Source organism: Kogia breviceps, chromosome 3 (genome assembly GCF_026419965.1).
Source record: "Kogia breviceps isolate mKogBre1 chromosome 3, mKogBre1 haplotype 1, whole genome shotgun sequence".
Lineage (NCBI taxonomy): Eukaryota > Metazoa > Chordata > Mammalia > Artiodactyla > Physeteridae > Kogia > Kogia breviceps.
Window position 1 is genome coordinate 36,778,500 of NC_081312.1, and position 26,245 is coordinate 36,804,744.

Consider the following 26,245-nt stretch of genomic DNA (forward strand, 5'->3'; position numbering starts at 1 on the left):
TCCACTGGGGAGGATGCCAAAATGTCCCACTGAGTGAGTAAGGTAAGGGGACGAAATTAAGTATTTCCTTTACAAAGACACTGGTTAAAGCAAACTTTGTTGTCTCCACTAGTTTATGTAGTTCTTTTGCTAACATTGTCCCCAAATCTCAGCTTCTCCAGGGGCGCGCGCGCGCACACACACACACACACACACACACACACACAGAAAAGGAAAGAGAGAATATCTCTATGATGGCTCTGAAAGTAGCCAAGCCAGGATGAAAAAACTAGAAGCTTGAGCTTCTAGACTATTCCGTTTTTGCTTTTGTTTTGGTTTTTTAAGCAATGAAAGCTACTGAATTTGAAGTCTAGTATGATGAAACATCTTCCATTTTTTATAAGTCTGAGCACTCATTTCCCTGGATTTGTTCAGGAAACCGCAATCCCTTTCCTGTCTTACCTAGGGAAAGCCATTTCCTTTAAAGCGAAGTTCCTTCTTGGACTAGGAACTTACCTCAGGTTGCATCTTCTTTCCTGTTCCCCTGACAGAAGCAAGCAGAGAGCCTCTAATGGTCCCAGTAAGGAGGCCTGTGGAGAGTACTGACCATTACAGTGCTGACCGATGGTAAAGCAGCTGCAGTGCCCAAATGGGGGCAGGCTGAGCTGAACCTGCACCCTGGCCAGCCGTGTATGTTGCTGTGGATGAAAATCACAGCAGGATGGCGGGAGTCCCTTGAAAACACCCCTGACCACCTGTAGGAAATACTTACCACCCACATATGCATAGAGAAATCACTGCGGGGTGATTTCCATCCCTCAGCACTTAATGAGTACTGGGGTTCAGTAACATGCTCAAGACTGCACAGCTGGTGAGTGGAGGAGCTGGGATTGGAACCCAAGTGGGCCCGACTCCAGAGCCTGCGGCATGCACCTGAAACCCAGTGTAAAGCCATGAAGAGAAACACACCTGGAAATCTTAGTGGAATCCACAAGATTGGTTTCCTTGGCTTTTAATGCCATCAAAGTAACTGTCAGGTTCAGGATTTTTCCCTCTTTATTATAAATTTATACACTTTGCCTGAAATATAGCTCTTCAAGCAAAGTAAATGGACTTACTGCTTTCCTTGACCTACTACTGAAAAATACATTCTCCATCCAATACTCAGCCTGAAAACAAACACACACTTTTTCATCACTTTTTAAAGATTTAATGGGTTAGACTTGCTCTCCCTTAAAACTTATTCTCAGGAATAGGCAATTTTCTAGACTCCAGAGAGCATTTATTTGCCTCTCTCTTGTGCTAACACATTCAGTGATAGTAAATTAGGTCTTGAAAGAGGCCCATTCATTGTTTGGTGCCATTGGTGTGCACCAGCAGAAATACTCAGTGGGCTGAAATAATGTATTGGTATCCTGAGCACCGACCCTAAGCAGCTTAGATCCAAAACAGAGACTTGCTTGCACAACACTTCCAAAGGATTGTGCATCTGGAAATGTTTTTATGATCAGCTGTCTTTTCAGCCTGGTGAAGGAGGTCAGCAGACATTTTCCCTGTTTAAATGGGATGGGGGGGGGGAGCGCGGTTGCAGGGAGGCCACAGTCACACAAGGTTATGGAGAAGCCAGATGGCAGAGAGGGAGAATTCTAGCAATAACTCCCCAGGGTTCCTGGAGACCGCGACTTCCAGAGTAGACCGGTGCTTGAATCGCGATCCAGATTAAGGCCTTCCGACCCAGGGGTGAGCCTAGGTGAGGACCAACCACTGCCCCCTCCCCCCGCCCAGTAGGCTTCCGCAGGGGCGGGGTGCTCCGCTGGGTTGGAGCTGGCAGGGCCAGGTTCGGTATGCGATTTGGAGAGAAGAAGGGACGAGACCCGAAAGCCGAGTTTGGTAGAGGTGAGCTGCGTGGGAGCTCATCCCAACTCCCCCATTCAGAAGGTCTGCAGGTAAACAAAAACGTTCCCCACCCCCGCACCGCTCCGTCCCAGGTCCCGGCGTAAAGAGGGCGGGAGGGGGGCGGGAGCGGGGCGGGTCCCTGCCCGGGCTGCGCACCCTGGGGGCGGGGAGCGCGCACCGCCCTCGCCCCCCCCGCCGAGGGGTCTCCTCCCCAGAGCTCGCTCCCCGCCCCCTCACCAGGCGGCGGCGACGGCGGCGCAGGGGAAGGGGCGGGCAGGGGCCGGCTCTCTCCTCCCACCGCGCTCCCGCCGCACACGCTTCCCGGCACCGAGCGAGCGAGCGGCGGCGAGGCGGTGCGGGCCTGCCCCGCTTCCTTCTCGCCGCCGGCGCAGTTCTCGGGCGGGCGCTCGCCGCGATGGCCCGGGCCGAGCGGGGCTGAGCCCGCGCCCGCCCGCCCGCCCGCCCGCCGGCCCGCCGGCCCAGCCATGGCGAAGCAGTACGATGTGCTGTTCCGGCTGCTGCTCATCGGGGACTCCGGGGTAGGCAAGACCTGCCTGCTGTGTCGCTTCACCGACAACGAGTTCCACTCCTCGCACATCTCCACCATCGGTAAGGGGCGGTGGCCGGGGGCGCCCCACCCTCCCCGCCGCCGCCCCTTGTCGGGGCGGCCCCTGCCCCTTCCCCAGCCCGGGAACAAGGGTCCGCCCCTTCGGCTAGAGGCGGTGTCGTGGGAGGCGAGAACGAGGGGATGAGTCCCGGGGTGAGGGGCCACCGGCTGGGGATTTAAGCCTGGGTTCCTGGAGGTGACAGGCTCCCTGCTGCTGTCCGTGACTATGGAAGGCTCTCGGGCCTCACGCTGGGGAGCCTCCCCGTAGAAGCCTAGATAACAGGGTGGTGTAGGCCTGGGTACCCCAGGCTGGGGCAGTGAGAATCAAAGTCACCGATATGACATCCCCCCACCCTCAGGTGCAGAGGGGGAGGGGAAAAAAAAGCTTGTGCTCGGGGAGAGGGGTTCACTGTGGGGGGAGCCGAGTTATGAGTCACTGGGTACCCTCAGTCCAGGGGCGACCCAGTGTGGAGCCAGGAAGGGGAAGAGAGGAGGAAGGAATTGACTTGACAGGGCACAGTTGTGGAGGGAAGTCACAAGGTGGGACACCTACAAGGAGGGCATGGACAAGGTGAGAGCCCATGTGCCGGTGAAAGGGGCATTTACTAGCCAGCTTCAGAAAAGCAGCCACCTGAAGCATTTGTTTTGAAGGAGGATGAGGACCAGGAGGATTACTTGCCTGGCAAGGGGGTCAGAAGGCAGGCAGGACTCACCTTAGAATAGATCTCTTTGCTCTGGCAATGCTGGAGCCTGTGCTTAGAGGGACGAGGCCTTGTGGCATCCTGGACAGGACTGTTATGGGCTCGCTCGTTCTGGTAAGGAGTGGGTGGCCTCCCCTCTGAGAGGTCTGAGTGGAGGACATTCCACTCACATCTAACGGGTTCCCTGAGTGATGCCCTGGAGTGGCTTCAGCACTGCCCAGGTCCCCTATCCTGTCAGGAAGGGCCCCAGACTAGGCTTCCACTTGAGACTTCTGCCCTCCCTCCCCACACAGACTCCTTGCCAAGAGAAAAGAGGGAGCAGGTAGAGCCAGGAGGACGAGAGCCTCATGGTTCAGAGGCAGGCTTTGTTGTCAGACCTGGAAACCTCACTTTGGGGCAGCGTGACCTTGAATATCACTTAAGCTTCTGAGCTTTAGTTTCTCATCTCTAGAATGGGAATGATAACAGTTCCTACCTGCCCAGCTGTTGTAAGGATTAAATGAGATAATGTTTGTAAAAGACTGCTGCTATTACCGTTGTCATCATCACTGAGCTCCTAGGGTCTCATTCTCTCTTTGCTTCACTATCTTCAAGGGGCTCAGGGTCAGGGGACAGATAGATGCATTCATCTTCCTCAGGAAAGCTGTAAAGCTAGCTCCTAGGAGGCCCTGGAGCTTGGGCTGGGCCGCTGTTTGAATGAGACATATCTCAGGGATGGGACAGGTCTGGAGACCAAGAGAGGGCTGCGGGCCTCTGGGGGAGGCTCAGGGAAGAGGAGATGTTGGGGGAGCACCTGGGAATGGCTGAGAAACCAGATGGGATATGAGGACAGGTTGCAGGCTTGAGGACAAAGGGCAGCAGGTTAGCACTTTCTCTGCACTGATGGCTGGGTCCACCTTTCCCCAGGATAGAGAGGACTTTTTAGGAGTTTAGATTCCATGGAAGAGAAAGAAACCTGCCTTTCTTCACAATAGCCTTTTAAAATCCACCCCACTGGGTTTCTTAAATGCTTTCTGGTTTAAAGCTTTCCACAGCACTTGTGACTCTGCCTTGTCTTAGGTGTGTTTTTTGGCTGCAACTAAGACTTAGGAAAAGAGTTGGATGGTCCAGAAAAGCTTTCCCTTCTGGGATACAAAAAGTTCCCCAGGGAGATGGAAGGGGCAGCCAGGAGACAAATCAAGGAGCCAAGAAAATGGGTACTACCAAGTCCTATTCATTAATTTATCCATTCAAGAAAAAAAAAAAAAAAGTGTGTCGTATCTGGGCTTGGCGCTGCGACCTGAAGATTCCCAGAAGAATAAAACCCAGGGTCACCTCTCCCAAGCTGCTCCTTGTCTGAGACACATTCTTTTACCATGGACATTGATCTCTGCACCTTTCCCAGAGCTGCTTCTGTGGAATAGGGAAGACGGGGCAATTCACCAATGACTACCAAGACAGAGTTCAGGTTCTTGGATCATGTCAATTTGTGATTCACTGCTTAGGCCACTTACTGTAAGAGCATGTGACATTCCAGAAATGGGCCTGCAGGGGGCAGTGAGGAGACCTCCCAGGTAGGTGGAGGCACTGACCACCCCTCTTTCTGGTCAGCAGGTGGGCAGGTGGCCCTGAGCTGGGTCCGTGCCACCGGCATTTATTTCCCATGCAGCTGTGCTGACCCTGAAGGGGCCCATGCAGAGGCGGGCAGTCAGCACTGTGATGTTTTTTTGCTGTTTCTTCACCTGTTAAGCCAGTTAATTATTAAGCATTCACTACAAAGTACCATGCCAGGCATATTAGAGACAGATTGCAGTCCACCTTTTCCTGCCCACAGAAGCCTGTGATCTGGTTGGGGAAGCAACACAGGCGAAAAAGAGCCTTGGCCACAATTAGAGACTCTCTTTGCCAGCACTTTGTGAAGCACTCTTCAAACGTAGGGGATGGATGATGATCCTTATTGTTCCTAGTAATGAAGGTATTACATTCGGTATCAGCAGCTAAATAACCACGCAAGACTTGTCTGAGGCAGCCCGTGAATGGTGAGGGGCCCGTGCCTGAGCGCTGATGCTACACAAAGCGCTAGATGGAGGAGGTCGCAGAAGGAGTGGGGCCATGTGGATGGGAAGCGGCAGGGAGGCTCGGGGAGGAGGGAAGGCTGGAGAGAGGGCTTGCCGTGTGGGCTGCATCTCAGTTCCTGTAGGGGAGGGGGCAGATGGAGTGACGGGAGCAGAGACTGACAGAGGTGGGAATTCAGTGGGTGTTGGTGGAACTCTGGGCAGTCTGGCTGGAACAGAAGGGAGTTTTTAGGGGAGGAACACATTCCTCTGTTTCTCTCTCTGTCTCCCAAACTATACTTCACGTGCCTTGAGGGTCAGACCAAACCTCATTCCTCTTTGTTTTCATAGTCCTAGAACAGGGCCAGGCACGCTCTCCATAAATGTTAAACTAATGAACAAATGAGGGCAGAGGGCCTTGAGGCCCTGGCTGAGGAGCTGGAACTCCAGCCTTCGCAATGGTGTCGAGGGTTTCCTGAGCCAGGGGGATGACAGGATGAGGATGGCCCTTAGGATGCTGGCTGGGAGAGGGGCTTAGGCCTTGGGGCAGGGAGGCCAGTCAGGGGAGACCAGTGGTAGTATGTGGGCACGTAGGACCCTCTCAGCTCGTCCCTTCTCTCTCTTCCACCCCTCCCCCTCCTGTGGCACCAACACCAAACTCCACTCAATCCCCTGTTCTTGTTTCCCTCCGGAAGCAGCGAGTAGTTCAAATCTGAGAGGGCCTTGTGTGGCTGGCGCTGCCTGCCCAGCAGGGAGATGATGTCCCATCCTAGCGGACATCTACGTGCAGGGGACCTTTGATTTCCTTTCTGTGTGGCGGCCACGTGTCAGCCATGCATGCAAGCTGTAGGGACAGCCCATGAGTTGGTTTTCTCCCCCCAGCCCTTGGTCTTCCCTGAGACCCTGTCATCTCTGTCCCTGTTTGGGGGACCTTTTTGTCTTAAAGGCCACCTTCTGGGCTTCTAGGAGGCTTTCCGGCTTGACTGGTTGAACGGCTGTGGCTTCAGGCTTGGTTCCTCAGGCTGGGTTTGCTGCTGCAGTAGCATCTTTCTCAGGAAGTTCTGTTTGAACTGGCTCTCCTTGCCTGGGGAAAGGGCTTGTGAGTAACTGAAGATGGGGGAGTGGGCCGGGGAAGGACCAGGGGGAGACATCAACAGCCTGCAATCAAGTGGCCTAACAAACATGGGGGCCAATGCTTGGGCACCATGGTCCTGAGGTCTGCAGGCCCCCAGACCGTAAGGCACTGTGTATACATGCTGCATACACTGCGGGAGGGTCAGGTGGGTCTGTGTTCCCCACCGTGTTGGGAGGCCTGCAGAAAGGAAGGGGAGGTGAGAAACCGAGTAGAATAGAAGGAGCGCAGACCAAATGCCTAAGATTCACCGTGGCCTTACAGACACTTAACATCTCTGCCCTTAATTTCCACATCTGTAAATGGAAGACAGTAACAGAATCTTCCTTAAGGGTCTTTGTGAAGATTACAGAGGCTAACAGATACAAAGCACTTGGCAGAGCTCTCAAAAAAAGAGGCAGCCACTCTCATTGTATTATGATTATCCCTAGCTCGTAAGAAAGTTGGAGATGAACAAACTGTCGATATGTGCTTTGAGGTCATCCTGTCCATCAGTCGTGCATTTGCTCATTCGGGCACTCTCTGCAGAGCGCCCGCCGCTCTGAGCCGGGCAAGGAGCTGGGGGGACAGCAGTGAACCACATGGGAACCGGGGTGCCAGCTGCCCTTCCTGGGGAGCACATGAGTAGACTCTGGGTTTCATTTCCGCTTCGGTGCCATCTCCCCCCTTGCCTTGGCAGTGCGGGGGCTGAGAAGGAAGAGTGAGTTGGCAGGGATGTGCAGAGGGGGAGGACTGGGGAGAGACATGACCCGAGAGGACAGCTCTGCCTCAAGGCTCCGACCTCAGCCAGGTGTCACTCTGCCTCAGGCCCTGCTGCGCACATCCCCGCCCCGAGGACGTCATCCCTGAGAATGGCTCAGAAGCCCTCATTTCAGCTGCTCTGTGCACCTGTGCCACCTGCACAACTCTGCAGATTCACCCACAGCTTCGAGTGCCCTGGTTCCTGCTTCTTCCTCCTCCTCTTCTCCTCCTCCCTGCTTCCCAGACAGCTTGGAGATGAGCTTTATAACATGAAAGTCGATATTTGGCTATTACTCTTCTACCCTGATTGCCACCTCTTCTCAGAGTGCCATTGTCTGTAATCTAATATTTGCGCCTGTTTCCCTGTAAAAGTGCCAATTTTCTGCACAAGCCTCTGACCGCTCCTTGGCTTATTCTGCCCTGGGCAATGTGCTTTGTCAAGGGGACCACAGAGTTTCCGGACATTTAATCCCTCCCACTGAGGAGGAAAGAACTAATCATTGGCCCTATTTTATAACTAGGAAAACTGAGGCCCGAGGGAAGTGATGCTCACGTCTTGCATGCAGGTGACCCCAACTTGAACCATCTCCTCTCCTCCACTTTCCCCAAACTGCATTGGGCATGCCCTTGCTCACCCCAGAAGGCCCATCCAAGGCTGCCAAGCAGAACCTCTCTCCTGGGAGCCAAAGGGGAGAGAGAGGACGTGTGCCTCCCTCACCCCATCTGAGGGCTCTGGGCTGGAGGGACAGTTGAACCACTGCTGTTGGCTGAGTCTTCTTCTGACTTCTGAGTCGCCTTCTTCCTTGACATGACCCTCTGGGGGACAGTCCGGGGCCGTGATTGAGGAGTCTGGCTGGGGCACCTTTGAGGATGAGATCTGAGTGTTGCCTTCATGTTACTATTTTGATAACATATTTACGGAGAACTCTGTGACTGGGGCCCCATGATCCAAAGAGAGAGACGACAGTTGGCTTCAAATTATGGGTCAGTCTCTGATCCCTCTTCTCTGATTAAAATTTTCTCTCCACTGGGGCTTCCCTGGTGGCGCAGTGGTTGAGAATCCGCCTGCCGATGCAGGGGACACGGGTTCGTGCCCTGGTCCGGGAAGATCCCACATGCCGCAGAGCGGCTGGGCCCGTGAGCCATGGCCGCTGAGCCTGCGTGTTCAGAGCCTGCGCTCCGCAACGGGAGAGGCCACAACAGTGAGAGGCCCGCATACCGCAAAAAAAAAAAAAAAAAAATTTTCTCTCCACTGATCTTTTCTCCTGGCATGTACTTACTTCATTCATTCACTCATTTATTCCCTCACACACCTACTCATTCATTTTTTTCTTTCATTGATTCAGTTTTGTTGAATAATATACACTGAGTATCTGCCTTCTGCCACGCAATGAGACTACGAAATGAGTGAGATGCTGTTGTGCCCTCACAGAGCTGTTGAGGATCAGGCATCCAAACAGACAAGCAGAATTTATGCAGAAGCCATGTCAGAATGCTTTGGAATCACACAGGAGTGATAAATTCCTCCAGCATCGGTTGGTGAAGGCTTCACAGAGGAAGTGACATTTGAGTGAGGCCTTGAAGACTAAGCAGGGTGCCCCAGGGGACGGGGCTGGGGGCGGGGTGTGTGGAAAACGCCTCATGATTTGGGGCTGCTACTCTTCTGCCTGGCTGTGGTCGCACCGGCTTAAGTTCAGCTAGAGCCTTGCTGGGAGTTTGCCCTGCGGGCTCCGTGTGAGGGCAGACTCATCGAGAGGGCCTGTCCCCTCTAAGATGTTTGCTCCTGAGGCTCCAGGCTCCAGTCCCTTCCTCCTGGAACCTTCTGGCGCCTGTCAACACGGCCCAGCCCAGAAGAGGCTCTGCGGAGGGCGGAGGAGTGAGTGGTCAGAAGCCTGGCGGGTCTTGGATGCCTTAGCGGTCGGTTGAGGGAACGCGGCCCAGGTCACGGGTCTGCTGGAGGGGAGCAGGATGGGGTTAGCTGGAGCGCGTGGCACACAGCCCGGAGGCCCTGTGGAGGTCTGTGCATGCAGCAGTGGGAAAGGCAAGGTGACTGGTGTTTCCCGAACACCTACTCTGCACAGGGATGGTATGCTTTACCCACGTGAGCCAGTCTGTGTAGAGATCTCATCATAAGGTGGGGGCGAGGAGTCTCCAAGTTGGCCTTGCAAGTGTTTGAGAAGTTTCTTGGTACAGTCTTCAGTTAGAGCCTCCAGACAAGTTTCTGTGTCCATGAATGTGTGTTTCTGTGTACACGAATGTGTACGCACACGTGCGTGATGACGGTGGGTCCCCAGGAGAGCCCAGAGAAAGGCAGGGCCTTGCTGAGCTTTCCCTCTTTTATCACAGAGGAAAGAATAACGTGGCCCCTCTTTTTTTTCTCTTCTGAGGAACTGCAAGTTTGACTGAAATGTGTTCCTGCCTGGGGCCCTGATCCTTCAGATCTTCCCCCTGCTGGTACCTTCTTGTCATTTAGTCCTCAGCTCAGATGTCACCTCCTTTAAAAGATCTTCTCTGACCAGCCATTCTAAAGCAGCTTGTGCCCGGGTGTCCTCATCCTCTACTCCATTATTCTGCTTTTGCCTCAACACTTATCACTCTCTGAAATTACTAGTTTACTTATTTATTATCTGTCTTCCATACTAGAATAGAAGCTCTCTGAAGACAAGGATCTTTCTGTATTATTTGCAGCTGTGTCTTCAAGTACTTAGCTTAGTCCCTGGCACATGGTAGGCATTCAGTAATAGTTTGTTATGAATGAATGGAGGAATGCATGCATACATTTCCTAGAGAACTTTTGCTCTTCCCTGAGGGAAGTTGCAAGTAGTATTGGTTTCTTGGAACTCACAGACAATGAGAAACTCACTGTGTACTCATGTACAGTTTGGAACTGTGAGAAGAGGGGAGAAGAAAGGGAGCATTTTGTAAGGGGTGAACAGTTTCCTGTAGCTTTTAGCTTTTCTGCTCAGATACATGCTATAGGAGAAGCTCAGACATAGCAGGGAGCGAGAAAGTGGCTCCCGTGATCCCTGTGCGAGTGGGGTCCTCTTTGGTGAATGCAGAGGTGACAGGTCAGTGTCTTACACCAAGGTCAATATTGCCTGTTGCTCAGGGTCACTGCTGGTGTCAGATGATGCCCGTCAGCTCAGCCAGGCTGCTGAAGTGACCCTCCAGGACTCTGGAGTAGGAGATCCTAGGGCTCAGGCACTGGGCCATGCATTCCCCTCAGCATTATGGGAGTCCATGTTTGACTGGGAAACCCTTCTGCATGATAATAGCCCCTGGGTTCCTGGGTCCAGGGTCTCCAAAGACTCTCCCTTCAAGATTTGATGCAAAGATAGTAGCCTAGAGAGTTGTTCCCCGTATCACTACGTGCACTGCATCTGTTTGTGTCTTAAAAAAGAAAGGAGAGAGAGAATATCATTCTGAGATCGCCAGTCTTTCTTGTGGGTGGACATCTGAATCAGGGCCTTTGACCTCAGGTTAAATCATGGCCTTGGAGTTAGAGGGTCAGAATGCTGTCTGCCAAAGGCCCTGCTTCCCATTGCTCCCAGAGCAGGATGGTGCGAATGCTGCCTAATGCATTTGCTCAGAGAGCCTGGGGGCACCTTTTCCCCTGAACGAGGCCAGCATGAGGGACAGTCATTCCGGAGCTGGGTAAGAGGAAGTCAGTGGCATGCAGCCCCACAGACAGTGAGGCTAAGAGTTCCCAGACAGAAGGGAGGAAGGGTGATGCAGTAAGTGGCAGGCTTGGGGCAAAGACCCTCTCCCCCGCCCCTCCCCTGACTGGTGTGAGGCACACTTGTGTCTGGAATCTTCTTTTGAGCTTTGTCTCTTAGCTCTCCTTCTGTCTTCCTCTCCCTGTTCTTCCCCTCCCTTGTCCCTCAGCTGGCCAGGAAATGGTTTCCTCTCTTGCTCAGGGCAAGGGATTACGCTGGTGCCTTGTTTGGGGTGGCAAAGTCAGGCAGCCACCTCCCCACAGGGTCTGCCTTTCCCAACAGTTTGTTTTGGGGTTGCTCGGGGTGACCTCCTGCCACATCCCACGGGAGCTCCACACGTCCTGTCCCATAGATGCTGGTTTCCTGCAGGGGGAGGGGCTGGGGTCCTTCCTGGGACTTGAGCTTGGTAACCGGAGCCAACATGGCTCCAGGGATTGGGTATCTGCCTTGGGTTTCAGATGTATTAAGTTGTTCCTGTGGTGGCGTCTCATTGCTGATGAAAAGGCTCAGGTCACGCTGGCTGCCGGGCCTCTGGGCTGCGGTTGATCACGGTGATAACATTTGGCACCCAGGAGAGTCCTGTTTCCACTTGAAGCATGTGGCACTGGGCGGGCAGGCAAGCTGGCACCTGACATTAACCCATGAGGTGCTGGCTCACCAACAGGCACACCTAGCTTTGCCAGAATTTAGGTTGTAGCCAGACTCTGGGGGCCATGTGGCTCCAGCATCTTCACTTTTTGTTGAAACACTGCAGCTTAGTGTGGCTGTCTCCCTGCTCTGCACCACTCTGCTTCCTCTTCCTGACGTGAGCTCCTTCCTACCTTCTGGAGCTCTTTCTATTCCCCAAGCCATGACCCTAATCTCATCCCGCCCCCATAGGAGATAGCTTTTTCAGCTAAGATTTAGTAAAGCTCTTTGTGCCAGGCTCTGTGTTATGGGTTTTATAGCTTATCTCATAATCCTTACAAAAATTCTCTGACATCAGGGATTGCCATCCCCATTTTACAGGTGAGGAAACTAAGGCAAAGAGAAGTTAAGTAGCTCTCCCAAGACCACACAGGCTATTAGTGGTAAAGGCAGGATTGGAACCAAACTCTGACCTCACAATTGTGTTCTTAATGACCTCGCCACTCTGTTTCTTCTTCTTCTTTTTTTTTTTTTTCAACATCTTTATTGGAGTATAATTGCTCTACCATGGTGCTTTAGCTTCTGCTGTATAACAAAGTGAATCAGCCATACGTATACACATGTCCCCATATCTCTTCCCTCTTGCGTCTCCCTCCCTCCCACCCTCCCTATCCCACCCCTCTAGGTGGTCACAAAGCACCAAGCTGATCTCCCTGTGCTATGCGGCTGCTTCCCACTAGCTATCTATTTTACATTTGGTAGTGTATATATGGCCATGCCACTCTCTCACCTTGTCCCAGCCCCCCCCTCCCCCTCCCCCTCCCCGTGTCCTCAAGCCACTCTTGTTTCTTGAGCTGCACTCCCTCCATGCTTTCCGGGGTTTTCTTTGGAGGCAGACAGTGATGGGAAGGAGTGCCCTTCCCCTGGATGTGCCCTGTTCTCTTCTTTCCACGGTCTTCACAGGCCCTCCTCCACTGTGGACTGGGGCAGTAAGCTCATCCCCACAGTGAGGTATCTTAGGAGCTGAGGGAGTGCCAGTGCCGTCTCCCCTGCCCTGTCCCTCTGTCCCCAGCCCCAGTACCTAAAGCAGGGCCTCCCTGTCCTCCAGTTCTCTGACGGCAGCCCTGTTACTGTGCTCCAGGACTCTGGGTGTGGCCTGGCAGTCACCGGGGGCTGCTGCTGAAGGAGCAGAGGCTACCCAGCCGAGGACACAGGAAGAGCCAGAGGCCACTGGTATAGTTAGGGCAGAGCCGTCATAGGTGTGTCAGGGCCTGGCACTGTCACTTAACTGAGTTTTCTTGTCATTGTCTGTGAGGTGCTCAGGCAGCAGGACACATGCCACTGCTCTTGAGCCACGGGCACCCACTCCTCCTGCTCTCTGGGGCAGGGGGATACCACTAATGGCATTGCTACTTTATGCCTGGCACTGCTGGTATGGAGGCGGACATGTTTCTTTAATTCTTTAATTATTTTTGGCTGCATTGGGCCTTCGTTGCTGTGCGTGGGCTTTCTCTAGTTGCGGCGAGCGGGGGCTACTCTTCGTTGCGGTGTGTGGGCTTCTCATTGCGGTGGCTTCCGTTGTTTTGGAGCATGGGCTCCAGTAGCGCAGGCTTCAGTAGTTGTGGCTCACGGGCTTAGTTGCTCCACAGCATGTGGGATCTTCCTGGACCAAGTCTCGAACCCGTGTCCCCTGCATTGGCAGGAGGATTCTTAACCACTGCGCCACCAGCGAAGTCCGAGGTGGAGATTTTTTAAAACAAACACAAAATTTTGTCACATACAAAATGTATCCTCTGCCTCTTAGGTGCTCTGCATCTAGAAGACAAAAAGTAGGAGGTAGCGAGCAGCAGGTCACATTGTCTTCCTCCCAGCCCTGTAGCTGAAACGACTTGCCACCAGCCTGGGGGAGCCACTAGGCAGCAGTGGGCAAGTACAGGGTGAGAATTCTCAGGCATCCTGAGGTGCGCGCTACGAAGAGGGGCTGTGCTATGAGGATGCCCACGGGCTGACACCTGGGGCCTGGCATGGACCGGTAGCTATGCTGGGACCCATGCCCCCAGCCCTGCACATCTCTGCACATCTGTCTGCCTCCTGCTCCTCTTAGTACCAACCGGCCAGTCCCTCTGCACCACCTGGAAGGAGCCGCTTTGGCGGAGACGGCACTGGCACTCCCTCAGCTGCCCCTGTTGGCCAGGTCACACTGTGGGTCACCAGCAAGCCCACTGATGGGCCTCGTTCGGGTCAGATGTCCACCCTGGTCTAGGCGGGAGCTGCTTCTCCAAAAAGAACATGCCGCAGCCAGCCCTGCTTCCCTGAGCGAAGGCTTTGGGCTGTGCACTTCCAGCCGAAAAGGGACACTGGGTGTGGCAGACACCACGATTGACGTATCTGAGGTGCTGAGAAGAAAGGATGAACTGCTGGTCGTGCTCTGGGCACTTGGTTGGGAGAGGGCCTCGTCTTCTTGACTTTCTGCTCCCGGGGCTCTAAGGTCTCCAAGAACCTCTAGCGGAGCGCTGTGGAGGTAGCTGCTTGTTTCTTCACACCTGGGTGTTCCCTGTGCCTGGGAAAGGAAGCCGGTCCTCTTGAAGGGATGCTGACGTGGCGCTGTGCAAGGTGACGCATCTGGGCTTAGTGAAGTCATGAGCTCTCAAGGACCAAGGGGCTCCCTGATAACAGGTTATGGTGGGCTTGCTCCACGTGTACCCACTACTAGACGCCTTGTTATACCAGAACAGGGGTGGGGCAGGCAGGGGCGGGACAGAAAAGGCAGTAAGAGTCCACAGCCTCGGAGGGTTGGGAAGCCACTGATCAAGTGAGGTGCCCTGGGTAGGTTTTAAGAAACCTGTTTGCAGTTCTGGCTCAGCCATAGGATGTGGGAAGGGAGTAAGTTACTTGGCTTCTCTGTGCCTCACGGTAATAATCCCTGCCCCTGCCTCCTTCAGAGGGCTGGCATGAGAACCAGGAGCTCTGGATCCCCTAGCCAGGGGGTGTGTTATAATGCTTAGCAGTATCATGAACCTTGCGTGTGTTCTACCTAGAGATGGGCTAGACGGTGATTTTCAAACGTTAGTGTGCCTTAGATGAAGTAGGTCTGGGTGGGCCCATTTGCATTTTCTAACAGGCTCCCCGGTGACGTGGGTGCTGCCGGTCTCCGGATGAGCAAGGGTAATGGAGTAGCAAGGGACTAGACTGTGCAGTCCTTCCCACATCAAGGGTGCTCTGGGTTTGTTTCCCTGGCTCCTCCCCAGGAAGCCTTTATTTAGCAAAGGGAAGGTAGGAGTGAGAGAACTATATTCTACCTATGAGGAGCTGCACATACATTATCTAATTTATATCCCACACCAACCCTTAGGAGGCCACTCGTATTCTCATTCTATGGACAAGCAAACTGAGGCTCAGAGAAGTTGAGAGTTCCCCAAAGTCACACAGCAAGTACCAGAATCAGGATTCAGACCCAGGTCTTTCTGACTCCAGTGCCAATGGATAGCTCTTCCACTAAATTAGAACCCTCAAACTTTCCTCTCTCTAAAAAATCACCCGTGGTCCTGTTAAAAATACAGGTTTCAGGGCCTCACTCTCAAATTCTGATTCATTAGCTCTAGAAAGTCAAAGTAGTATCTTTTTTTTTTTTTTTTTTTTAAATCACCCCAGGTGATTCTGAAGCTGAGTATCTGCAAAGTACACCTTGAGAATCGGAGAACTCCCATGCTGCTTCACGTGACACTTCACATGCAAAGTCGCAGTCCAGATGGAACCCTCAAACTTCGGCATGTGCTAGAATCACCTGGAGAACTTGTTAAAACACAGATTCCTAGCCACCTCCACCCCACCCCTGTCCAGAGTTTTGGATTCTGTAGATCTGAGGCGAGGCCCAATAATTGGCATTTCTAACAAGCCCTGACTGATGCTGGTGCTGATGCTGCAGGTCCGGGGACCACACTTTGAGAACCTCTGTCCTTAGAAGCCTGCTATCAAAAGTGTGATCCATGGACCAGTAATATCCGCCTCACCCAGAGGCTTGTGCGGCATCTTAGGCCGCATCTCACACCGACTTAATCAGAATCTGCATTTTAACATGGTTAAATCCACATGATTTGCATCCACTGTAAAGTTCGAGAAGTGCTGCCTTAGAGGAGCCAGAATGGGAACATACCAGGGGTGGAGTTAGATGAAGAATCTCTTTTCTCCCTGAAGAGTCTGAAGGTGCAGCAGAGAGGGGCGAAACTATTAGGATAGGATGTACACCTAGAGGGGGCTGATGACAGCTGAGAGGTGAGACTTGGAAAGGATAGAGGACTCTTCCCCAGGGAAGGTAGAGACGACAGGACATTCTGAGGAAATGAGGTGGGCCTCACAGCAAGGCTTCATCAGGCATCTGTCACTTTGCCCTTAAGACAGTGGACAGGGTGTTCTCTTGGATGCTTTCAGCGGTAGTGGTAGGGAGAGGGTGGACAGGGACTGAGCCCTTCAGCAGGGAAGACAGTGGCTGTGAGGTGTGTGGTCGGTGAACCACCTGGTATAAACAGCTTCTGAGCAGCGGCGAGGGCCGGCGGAGGTGAGAAAGCGTGTGTCTCTAGGCGACTAAACAAGGCCAGTCTTTTGACTTTGCCCTGCAGTGCTCAGCAGTGGAAAAAAACCAACAGCCACGCAGAGACAGGGAAGGGGCCACGGATAGGCACAGGTCACAGCAGCCCAGGGTTGACTGGTAGATGGACACCGTGGAAGGTGCAGGGTGTATGGGAGCAGAGTAGAGCGATAGATTCCACTAGAAGATCTTTGGGCTGTTAATCTTTCAATTTAAAAAGGAGGGGAGTGGGTGGGAGAGGAAGATCCCTCAGAAGGCATAGACTTTCTATGCTTCTTCCTTAGTGCCAGTGAAGAGCCAATACTGATGCATTTTATTTCTCAGAGATGTTACAACAAATTTTATCGGTGGTCAGGAGGGTCTAGGTTGCAAGACGGTTGCGGGGGGGTGCCATGAGCCCCCAGAATTCCCCAGCCTTGGTCCCTGGCCACACAGCTAAGAAGTGAGGGAAGAAGGGAGAAGGAATCCAAGTCCAGCGCTCACTCCCAGGGTGGCTCCCTGTCTTCTTGTCAGCCCTGCCTCCTAAGACCTGCCTTCATTGTCAGGGAAAGCTCCCTGGTGTTGGGGGCTCTCCCCCAGCTGAGCCCTTCTCCAGAGAGAAACAAAAGCGTAGGTAAGGCCTCTCTGCCTGGTTAACACACTATTCTCCTCTCATTCCCCCAAGAAACAGTGCAAGGGCTCTGCCATCAAACAGGCCTCTGCTACTTGCTGTGCCAACCTTGGGCTAGTTATCTTACCTCCCTGGGCCTTTGTTTCCTGTCTAATAAGCTCTGTAAGGGCAAGGACCATCTGTCTTTTTGGCCACTTTGTCTGCATCCAGCACTGTGCGGGGCACAAAGTTAAGTTCCCATAGAGGTTTGTGGAATAAAGGATATAGATTCCTCTCTCTCACCAGTTCCCCACCCTTGTGGCCACTTTACACAAGCTGCTGTCCTTTGACTGGGCTTGCTGGGCTGGTATGAGGATGAGCTGGCTTTATTATGAGATGAACAGAATCCCTGGCTCTCCTGGGAAGAAGGCATTGTACCAGGAAAGAACAAAGGTTTCTTGATTCCCTTCTATGCCGGGTGTTGGGGAGAAGCAAATTTTTTCTTAAAATATTTATTTATTTATTTAGGCTGCACCAGATCTTAGTTGTGGCATGTGGGATATTTAGTTGTGGCATGCGAACTCTTAGCTGTGGCATGCGGGATCTAGTTCCCTAACCAGGGATCGAACCCAGGCCCCCTGCATTGGGAGCGTGGAGTCTTACCCACTGGACCACCAGGGAAGTCCCGAGAAGCAAATTCTTGACAACTGCTTGTCTAGGGAGGGGGTGAGCACACTACTGCCCCCCACCCCCAAGGCCAGGGGCCCCTCTCCTTCTTTCTCACTCCTCTTTTTTTTTTTACTTTCTTGGCACCCTCGGTAGAATGGCTGCCAGACGTTACCCATTTGGAAAAGTACAGCTCAATAGATATGAATCAGCTTGGGCAGGTGAAAAATGATTCACTTCCGAGCAAGTTGATTTAGTTCAGGTTGTCCAGTCTGAATCTTTTTCTCCCTTTTAATTAAATGATGATTGGTCTCAGTGGTGAGAAGGAAGAGCCTGAATTTAATATCTGTGTTTGTGGAAAGCTGGGGACAATGTGGATAAAGGGGGAAGTATTCCTGTTGGCAAAGAACTAATGCCGGGGTGGAATGGCAGGGGTGCTGGGGATTCTGGCACCTTTGGGGCTCTGCTGGGCAGCCTGGGGGCTACGGGCCAGAACTCTTGCCTTCACCCTGTTTCCCACCTGAACACTGGTTAATGGTACCCGTTCCTGACTTGTCTCCAGGGAGTGCACTAGGACTGCAGCTTAATTAACTTCCTAGACACAGCTCTTGAATCAGTGGGCACAGTGCCTGGCACAGTTCGGGCTGGGGAGAGGTGCCTCATCACTGCTGTCACTCAGATTCAAGCCTGCATGCTGCTGGTGGTGCTGACTTCCGCTGCAAAATTCCCTAGATACGTTTCTGCGCTGGACTGGTTTGCCAAATCGCTTACGTTTCCTGTGTCTTGTGGCAGCTTAGCTCCTCAAGCCCCTGGGCAGATGAGCCTGAGAACCCTGATTGTCTACCCTCCCTCCCCCAACGACATGCTGTGCCACTGCCTCTTCATGTGGTCACTGGCAGTGACCCAGGAGCACCCATGTAGACCAGGGCTGTATAGTGATAGCTGCGACCGACTGAATGTCTACCAGGTGCCAGGCACTGTATCTCATTTGGTTTTCTCAGTGACCCTCTGAAATGATTGGTAATGTCCCCCTTTTACTGATGAGAAAATGGAGGCTCAGAGAAGCAAGGTGCCCAAGGTCATAGCTATGAGTTAAGTGGCCACAGTTAGGATTCAAGCACAGGCCTGACATTGAAGCCCATGCTCCTTCTAGTAAACAACAAGGCCTCCTCTGGTAAAAGGGCCTAGTCAGCAACAGATGCACTAGGCCGTGTCCTTGGTGGGCCTTTGCTAGGTGCCGAGGGCTTTATACACACTGTGGGGCTGAAACAGTCCTCCTCTCTCGCCAGGGTCTCTGTGCCTTCCCCACATTCACGATGGCACCATAACCCCTCCTGGTTGCTAATAAGGCAGAGAGAGAATAAACCCAGGCAAATGAGGTGGACTGCTATTCCTAGGGATTAGAGTTCCAGGAGGGATAAATACAAGTGGTTCTCTGCAGAAGTATAAATAAGGAAGACTTTACATGGGAGTAGAGTGAGACACGTTTTGGGGCTAAGTAAGGCAGCAACGGAGTGGATTCCCCCATATTCACTTCCTGTGTGCCACAGGCCCTTTACTCCTGGCAATTCGCAGCTCAAGGAGGAAGGGAAGCCCCATTCAAAGCCCTGGACACTCCCTGAGGGTCAGTTTTTGGTTCAAGAAGGCCTTTACCTTGTGCCATCTTTCTGCCACGTTAAACCAAAAGGAGACCTTCAGGTATGAGTGCCCTGGGCCATACTTCAGTTCTCAGCGGGTATCCTTCCTTTATTTTTTTAAAAAAATTTATTTATTTTATTTTTTGTTGCTGAGCACGGGCTTTCTCTAGTTGTGGCAAGTGGGGGCTACTCTTCGTTGCGGTGTGCAGGCTTCTCATTGCAGTGGCTTCTCTTGTTGCAGAGCACGGGCTCTAGGCACGTGGGCTTCAGTAGTTGTGATATGCAGGCTCGGTAGTTGTGGCTCACGGGCTCTAGAGCACAGGCTCAGTAGTTGTGGCGCACGGGCTTAGTTGCTCTGCAGCATGTGGGATCTTCCCGGACCAGGGCTCGAACCCGTATCCCCTGCATTGGCAGGCGGATTCTTAACCACTGTGCCACCAGGGAAGCCCCCTTTCTAACTTTCTTGCTCACTTCCTTTCCCCAGGTGTTGACTTTAAGATGAAGACCATAGAGGTAGATGGCATCAAAGTACGGATACAGATTTGGTGAGTTGGGTAGGAGGAGAGGACCTGGGGCTCTCCCTAGCTGCCACTGCCATGTGTAAAATCCCGAGGCTTCATCTGGAGTAACTGGCCACCTCTTCGATGGAGACAAGCAGAAGTCTCAAAGCCCATCTCCTGCTCCCATGAGCCTAAATCTCTCATCTCTACGGCTCCCGAAATCTTAGTTCCCCGACAGGGATTAAATCCAGGCCCTTGGCAGTGAAAGCACAGAGTCCTTACCACTGAGGGAGTTCCCTCTCATCTCTTTCTTTTTTTTTTTTTTGTGGTACACGGGCCTCTCACTGTTGTGGCCTCTCCCATTGCGGAGCACAGGCCCCGGACGCGCAGGCTCAGCGGCCATGGCTCACGGGCCCAGCCGCTCCGCGGCACGTGGGATCTTCCCGGACCGGGGCACGAACCCGCATCCCCTGCATCAGCAGGCGGATTCTCAACCACTGCGCCACCAGGGAAGCCCCTCATCTCTTTCTTAAGAAACTTTTGGGACTGACTGCAAGTCACCAAAAAGCAAGAATTAGAAGGAATTGGCAAACTAAGCACTGCAGGTTTGTCTTCGAATAAAACTTTTCCCTTGGGCCGTGCTGCCCTGCATAGCACTGAGGTAGGATTCCAAGCAGGGAGGGCTATGCCCCATCCTTACGGCGGGAGTCCTGGTCGGAGTTCCTCACTACAGCACAGTGCAGTTCCCATAAGTAGCCACAGGGGGCCGCTATGGCTCTGGCCTGTTGCTCCTGGAAGCATTGCCTTTCCAGCATTTGGAGCAGCCTCCCAATTTCAGAGTGGTATGGGCATTGCCCGCAGAGGTCCCAGAGGGACTGGAGATGGAGCAGTCCCACCAGTCTGGCCACAATGGACAAATCCTAGAGACAGTTAACCAAAACCCAGTTATGGTTGTGGCTCCTAGTGCAGATACAGTTGACAAGGACCCACAAGCCCTGTCAGCACCTATGACCAGCCCTCTCTGCTGCAGAGTCAGATACGTTTGGATCCCCTTGGGGACCAAAGCTCCACTGATTTTTCACCCTGCAGCTCTCCAGTTTCTCCTGCAAAGGCACAGGGTCTCCCAGCTCCCGTTCCTCCCCTCCCCACCTGCTTCCATGGTCCCTGCTCTTCTGAAGGGCTGGCTTTCTATTGCAGGGACACAGCGGGGCAGGAGAGATATCAGACCATCACAAAGCAGTACTATCGACGGGCCCAGGTGAGCCGCTATTTTCAGGGTTTAGAGGTGGGACGCTGCCACCCACACTCCTGACTCCGGGCGTTTGAGATATTTGTGCCACTGATCCCCAAATAGGGCCTCGGATTGCCTGCTGGGGAGTGAGGGGGGTGGGCTCAGGGCGGTCTTCACTGATCATTCATTCATCAGCTACTCTCTGAGCACTCACTACTGGCGGGTCCCCACCCTCACCCTCAACTTCCACCCTCCTCCCCGGGCCAAAGACCACATCAAAGTACTGGTGCCTTTCTGCCTCAGAGAGTTCTGTGATGAGCCTAGGAAGCAACAGCTCTACGGGTCTGAGAGAGAAGGAGACTTTTCTGGGTGCTGAGGGATCTTCATTATGCTAAGCAGGGAGAAGGGAGATTGGGACCCAGCATTTAAGGTACCACACCCGATTCTGACCCCATGACTATGCACTGTCTCTGTGTGCATGTACCTGCCCCATCTCTCTCTCCTTCTCTCTCTCAGGGAATATTTTTAGTCTACGACATTAGCAGCGAGCGCTCTTACCAGCACATCATGAAGTGGGTCAGTGATGTGGATGAGGTAGGATGTGCTGCCTCACTCTTGGGGGTGGGGAAGGGCACCTCAGAGGGGAAAGCAAAGTGAAGGCCACGTGGGAATGGCTGAAGCTGTCAGGGTTGGCGAGCAAACACTACCAGGAACCCTTGCCTTCTGCAGCCCAGAATCAAGACCTCTGGGTGAGTAAGACATGAGGAAGAAGCCCAAGCAGCCATGCCCTCCATGCTCTATACCCTGCCAGGCCTCCATGGCTGTGTCTTCCCTTGAAATGAGTTAGGACAGAGCCTACGCTGTGAACAGCTTCCTTCCTGAAATGTCAGGACCAGGTGGAATTGCAAGACTGGGTTTCCAGTCCTGGCTCTGCCACCACAGTTGTGGAGCCCTGGGCAAGCCATTTGAACTCTGAGTCCCCAGTTCTTCATCTGTAGAATGAGGGGCTGGACTTAAGTTCAGTGTCCTTTCCAGTTGTCCAACCCGAGGAAGCATCAGTGTCTTCTACCCTAAACAGTCCCTGTGACATCCCTCTGGGACCCCTGGGATCAGCCATGGTACTTGGGGATGCCTGGCACCTGCACCCAGTCAGCCCACTCTGTCCCTAGGGCTCTTAACTTTGCTGCTGGTGTGGAAGCCCGTGTAGGCTGTATGGGTGGAGACTGGGGGAAAGGCAGCACTCACTGGCAGTTCTGTCTGTCCTTTGTCCCTAGTATGCACCAGAAGGTGTCCAGAAGATCCTTATAGGGAATAAGGCTGATGAAGAGCAGAAACGGCAGGTGGGGAGAGAGCAAGGGCAGCAGGTAAGTGCGAGTGAGCTGGCTGAATCCATCCCTTGGGCTTTCGGCTGGCTTCCTGGGCCAGGCCTGAGCACTGGGACCCAGTGTTCTATCACCATCATCAGACACCCCCCTACCTCCACAGTAGCCTAAGGCACTGGCTGAATTGCCATCCTTGAGAGTTTGTTTTCTGTCCTTTAGGACAGTGATTTGGGGTCCATCCTGAAACAAAGACCTCTCCCAACTCCCAAGGCCCCCCAGGCAGGATTACCTCTGCCTAAGAGCCCACCTGGTTAGTGCGGAGGAGGGACTTCAGGTCGCTCCCTTCTCCTCTAGCAGCATCCAGGCATAGCTTCTGTCCTACGGTCATCCCACCCCTCCACACCCACTCCCTGTCCTCCTTAGAGTTGAAAAGAGGTAGGAAGGGAAATGAAGGCATGAAGGGCCCACATTCAGAGAAGCCATGGCGGCAGAGAGGGTAGGAGGATGGTTTTGAGGGAATGTCCAAGCACACAGGGAGACCATCCTCCCAGAGAACAGAAAGAAAGATGGGTACCACTGAAGCCAGAGTCACCCACTTACTCTGAGGGCCTCAAGAATTTTTCTCTCCCTCTTCAGTCAATAGCATCCCATTAGCACTTGAAACAAAATTGTTTTTTAGTATAAAAAATAATACATGGTCATTGAAAACTTTGAAAATAGAGGCCAACTCCTACTAGAATATTCCTGTTTGTTTAGTACTGTATGTGTGGCCCTGTGCTAAGCAAGTAGATGCATGACCCCATTTAACCCTTCCACAGCCTTGGTTGATAGACGCTCTCATGCCCTTTGAACAGAATGCGAAGCTGGGGCTTAGAGGGAAGAGGTAACTTGTCTAAGGTCATATGCTCTTAAGTGACAGCACTGGTATTCCAGCCTGGCCCTGTTTGACCTCAAAGCCCATGTCTTTCATTAGTTTGTCACAGTAATTTGGTGTCTCTGTCTCCTGACACGTGATTTGTGTGTGTTGGGTGTATATGTGTGCCTGTGTGTAGGTGGGGAGGGGGGGGTGCATTTGTGGAGCATCTTTTCCCATTCTCTGCTAGCCTGTGTCTTAGGAAGCCCTAGTCTCATCTGAGAAATTATCTCCTCTGAGAAACTGTCGCGACACAGCACGGGCCCTGAGTGCAGTGGCAGGAAGGGTGCACCAGGTGCTGCGGGCACCTCCCTTCCCTTAGCGACTCCCTTTCAGGAATGTTCTTCTCTTGCAGCTGGCTAAAGAGTATGGCATGGACTTCTATGAAACAAGTGCCTGCACCAACCTCAACATTAAAGAGGTGAGTCCCGTCTCTTGAGCTGAGTCCAGCGAGGCGGGGAGGCGAGAGGACGAGGCAACAGAGCAGCTGAGAGCAGATGAGCCCCACCCAGGGCGGGCAGCCACAGGGGTACCGGGAAGAGGGGAGACCTGGACTTACTGTGCTCCTTGCTCTCTCAGTCCTTCACGCGCCTGACCGAGCTGGTGCTGCAGGCCCACAGGAAGGAGCTGGAAGGTCTGCGGACACCCGCCAGCAATGAGTTGGCCCTGGCGGAGCTAGAGGAGGATGAGGGCAAACCCGAGGGCCTGGAGAACTCTTCGAAAACCTGCTGGTGCTGAGCATCTTGCCCCGCACAGTCCCCTCTCCCCGCAGGAGGGCTGCGGGCACACAGGGAGCCTGGGCTTTGCCCTGCTTCTCTTCTCCTTCAGGTGACCCTGTGGAATCTCGGCCGCTGCTCCTCCCCCTGCCTGGCTCCGGGGAGCAGCTCCTCTGTCCTGTCCCAGCAGCCTCGCCCCCCTCCCCCACCCTCCCCCCAGGATGGCCCCCTCCAGCCTGTTTCCCCAGCCACAGGCCTGCCTCGAGCCCCTGATGTGCTACGAGCACTGCCTCACTACCCCGAGGTCCCAGGCGATGGCCCAGTCTGGAGTCAAGGCCACTGGAGGTTCCTTCTCTCTCAGTGCATCTGGTCTCCTCTCCGCTTCTCCTTGCTTCTTCCCACCCCTTTCTGTCCCTTCCCCTCAGCTGTGTTCCTATCAGAGCCTTCCCCCCGCCCCCTACGTGTCCCTTGTGGCTGCTGGTACAGCACCTTTCAATTCCTCCCTCTCTGCCGGGCCGAGGGAGTGGACTCAGGCTCAGGGGCACGTTCCCTGCTCTGCTCCGGGAGAAGCTCCACCCCGCTTTGTGGGAAATTCTTCCTGTCCTCTCCTCCCTACCACCCCTTCACGTGCCATGGGCCTGCCTCCCGGTGACCGGGGAAAGAGGAACGGCGAGAGAGGAAGGAAAGCCCAAACTGGTGGTCCCCACGCCTGGGGCTGTCCTACCCGTCCCCCGCCATCCCCCCACCCCCACCCCACCCCCGTCCCCAGCTTCCGCTGCACTTGGCTGCCAGCCCTCCTGCATCTTGGGGGAACTGAGCTTCAGAGAAGAAAAAAAATGATGAGGGGTGGCAGGGATAAGAAGTAACCTCCATTCTCTACCTGCCCTGCAGCTTGTACGCTATTTCTCCCTGACCCCAGGCTCCCGAATTTAAAGATGTGGACCAAGGCCTGAGGGCATTTCAGGGGCAAGGAGAGCCCTGGGGCCAACCACACACTCTGGGAAGGGGAGTGTTTGGAAATGAAGGACCAGCTCCTATGTATCAGGTTAAGAGCCGGGACAGCAGTTTGCAAACCAGAGGGGAATTCGGCAGCAGCAGGGATTCCTGGGCCCCATCTTCCATTTCTTATGTAAGAAGGGCACTTCCCCACCGCCCTGGCAGGTGAGAGGTGACAGAACCACGCTGGTGGTCTTTCACCGAGCCCAGCCTTCCGCTCTCAAGGCTTTCCCGAGACCCAAAGTTTGTGGGAGCTCATGGGCAGAAAGCAGGCAAGCCCTGGGTAGGAACGCTTGGTGCTGTTCCCTTCAGCCTTCAAGACCAAGTGCTCATCTTGTTCCTCTAGCTCCTGAGTCAGAGGCCTGAGGGTTTGCCAACGGCACTGTGGCTACAGGTGGAGGGAAGCGGACTCCCTCCTCCAGGGCCCTTTGTTTCAGGAAGAAGTTTCTTTAACCCCATATGGTCCAAGAGTCGTTTGCAGGAGGCCCTTTAAGGAGGGAACAAGTCAGTTGCCAGCCCTAGTAGGGTTCCTCCCCACCTTCCCAAGATGGGAGAAGCCTAGGGAGGAGGATCAGTCTTAAGCTGCATTGCGTGGCTGGCGCTGGAGTGAAAAACAAAACTGGGCATCGAACGTTCACTAATTAAGGACTAAAATCCAGGACACACACATGTGAAGGATTAAGAGCCCCACTTCCTTACTCCTCTGAAAAAATGGGTGGGGGATGAAATCGCCAAACCTTTCCTCTGACTCTTATCAGATCAGGAGAGGGCAGGAGAGGGTAGCTCAGGATGAAGGAATGGGGGATGGGTTATTGTAGTGGAAGGAAAAGGAAGGCAGGAATAGTTATAAATCGTCAGCTAATGAGAAATGTAAAGAGCTGACTCTTTAGGACGAAATCATGACCACAGCTGAGGATGTTTCCTTGAGGACTAACTCCTCAGGTGTTAAAACATGCAGCATCACTCTGGGGTGGGGAGGTCAGCAGTGCCAACCCGTGGTGTGCCCTCAGCCAGGGGATCGGGGGAGGGGAAGTTATACGGGCCACTGGCTCCAACCTGTGGTCAGTGTTGCTGCTTTCCCTGAAGATCTGGCCGAGCACCATTGCCTTTCTCTCCTAGCCCCCTTGTGGGGAGAGGGACTATATTTTTAATGTACCTAGGGGTTCTGGAAGGGAAAACTTGGGGTTAGGATTCTATGGCCTGAGAAGCCCCATCCATAAGGGCCACAGCTGGGGAGAGGTATGGGGCAGAAGAGGGGTTGGGATTTTAGGGTGCAGCTACGCTCATGAGGTACCAGAGTCAGCCTCTCACCCCTAAACTTCTCCAGTTCCGGACGCATCCTGGGACCTGGCCTTAGACTGTTGAGCAGGTGCGCCTGCCTGTTGGCTCCACCTTTGCACCTGTTGTCTTGAGGCTCGGCACAGCCCCAGGCTCTCCACCTGCTCCTGAGCCCCACCATCTCCCTGTGACGGGTAAACTTCATGTGCTGTGTCTCGGGTCCAGGATATGAATTGTGAGCAGGGTTCATCTATTTTAAACACAGATGTTTACAAAATAAAGAATATTTCAAGTCACAGGTGTGACTGCCTGTGTGAATCCCTGGGAGTAGATCTCACTGGGACCCTGGCAGTTCAGGGGGAGGGAGAGAGGCAGTGCCG

General features: G+C 53.5%; 1 protein-coding gene across 3 annotated transcripts; it reads left to right on the forward strand.

Annotated features, from left to right (window-relative positions):
- The first annotated feature begins 1,614 nt into the window (after positions 1 to 1,614).
- RAB15 (RAB15, member RAS oncogene family) lies at positions 1,615 to 26,161 on the forward strand. 3 transcript variants are annotated; one of them, XM_067028319.1, is made up of 7 exons: positions 1,615 to 1,925; positions 19,394 to 19,454; positions 20,607 to 20,667; positions 21,157 to 21,234; positions 21,915 to 22,004; positions 23,231 to 23,296; positions 23,455 to 26,161. In XM_067028319.1, the coding sequence occupies exons 2-7, from the start codon at positions 19,408 to 19,410 to the stop codon at positions 23,611 to 23,613; spliced, it is 501 nt and encodes a 166-aa protein (XP_066884420.1). In that variant the 5' UTR covers positions 1,615 to 1,925; positions 19,394 to 19,407; the 3' UTR covers positions 23,614 to 26,161. The 3 variants fall into 3 exon arrangements, with proteins under 3 accessions (XP_066884420.1, XP_058915082.1, XP_058915081.1); XM_059059098.2 differs by lacking the exon at positions 1,615 to 1,925 and adding an exon at positions 2,044 to 2,484; XM_059059099.2 differs by lacking the exons at positions 1,615 to 1,925; positions 21,157 to 21,234 and adding an exon at positions 2,042 to 2,484.
- The last annotated feature ends 84 nt before the right edge of the window (positions 26,162 to 26,245 follow it).

Excerpts from the sequence above, each read along its gene's own strand:
- RAB15 (XM_059059098.2), top strand. The coding sequence starts at position 2,361 with ATGGCGAAGCAGTACGATGTGCTGTTCCGGCTGCTGCTCATCGGGGAC. Across the intron at positions 21,235-21,914 it reads GGGTCAGTGATGTGGATGAG|TATGCACCAGAAGGTGTCCA; the intron begins GTAGGATGTGCT and ends CTTTGTCCCTAG. Across the intron at positions 23,297-23,454 it reads CCAACCTCAACATTAAAGAG|TCCTTCACGCGCCTGACCGA; the intron begins GTGAGTCCCGTC and ends TTGCTCTCTCAG.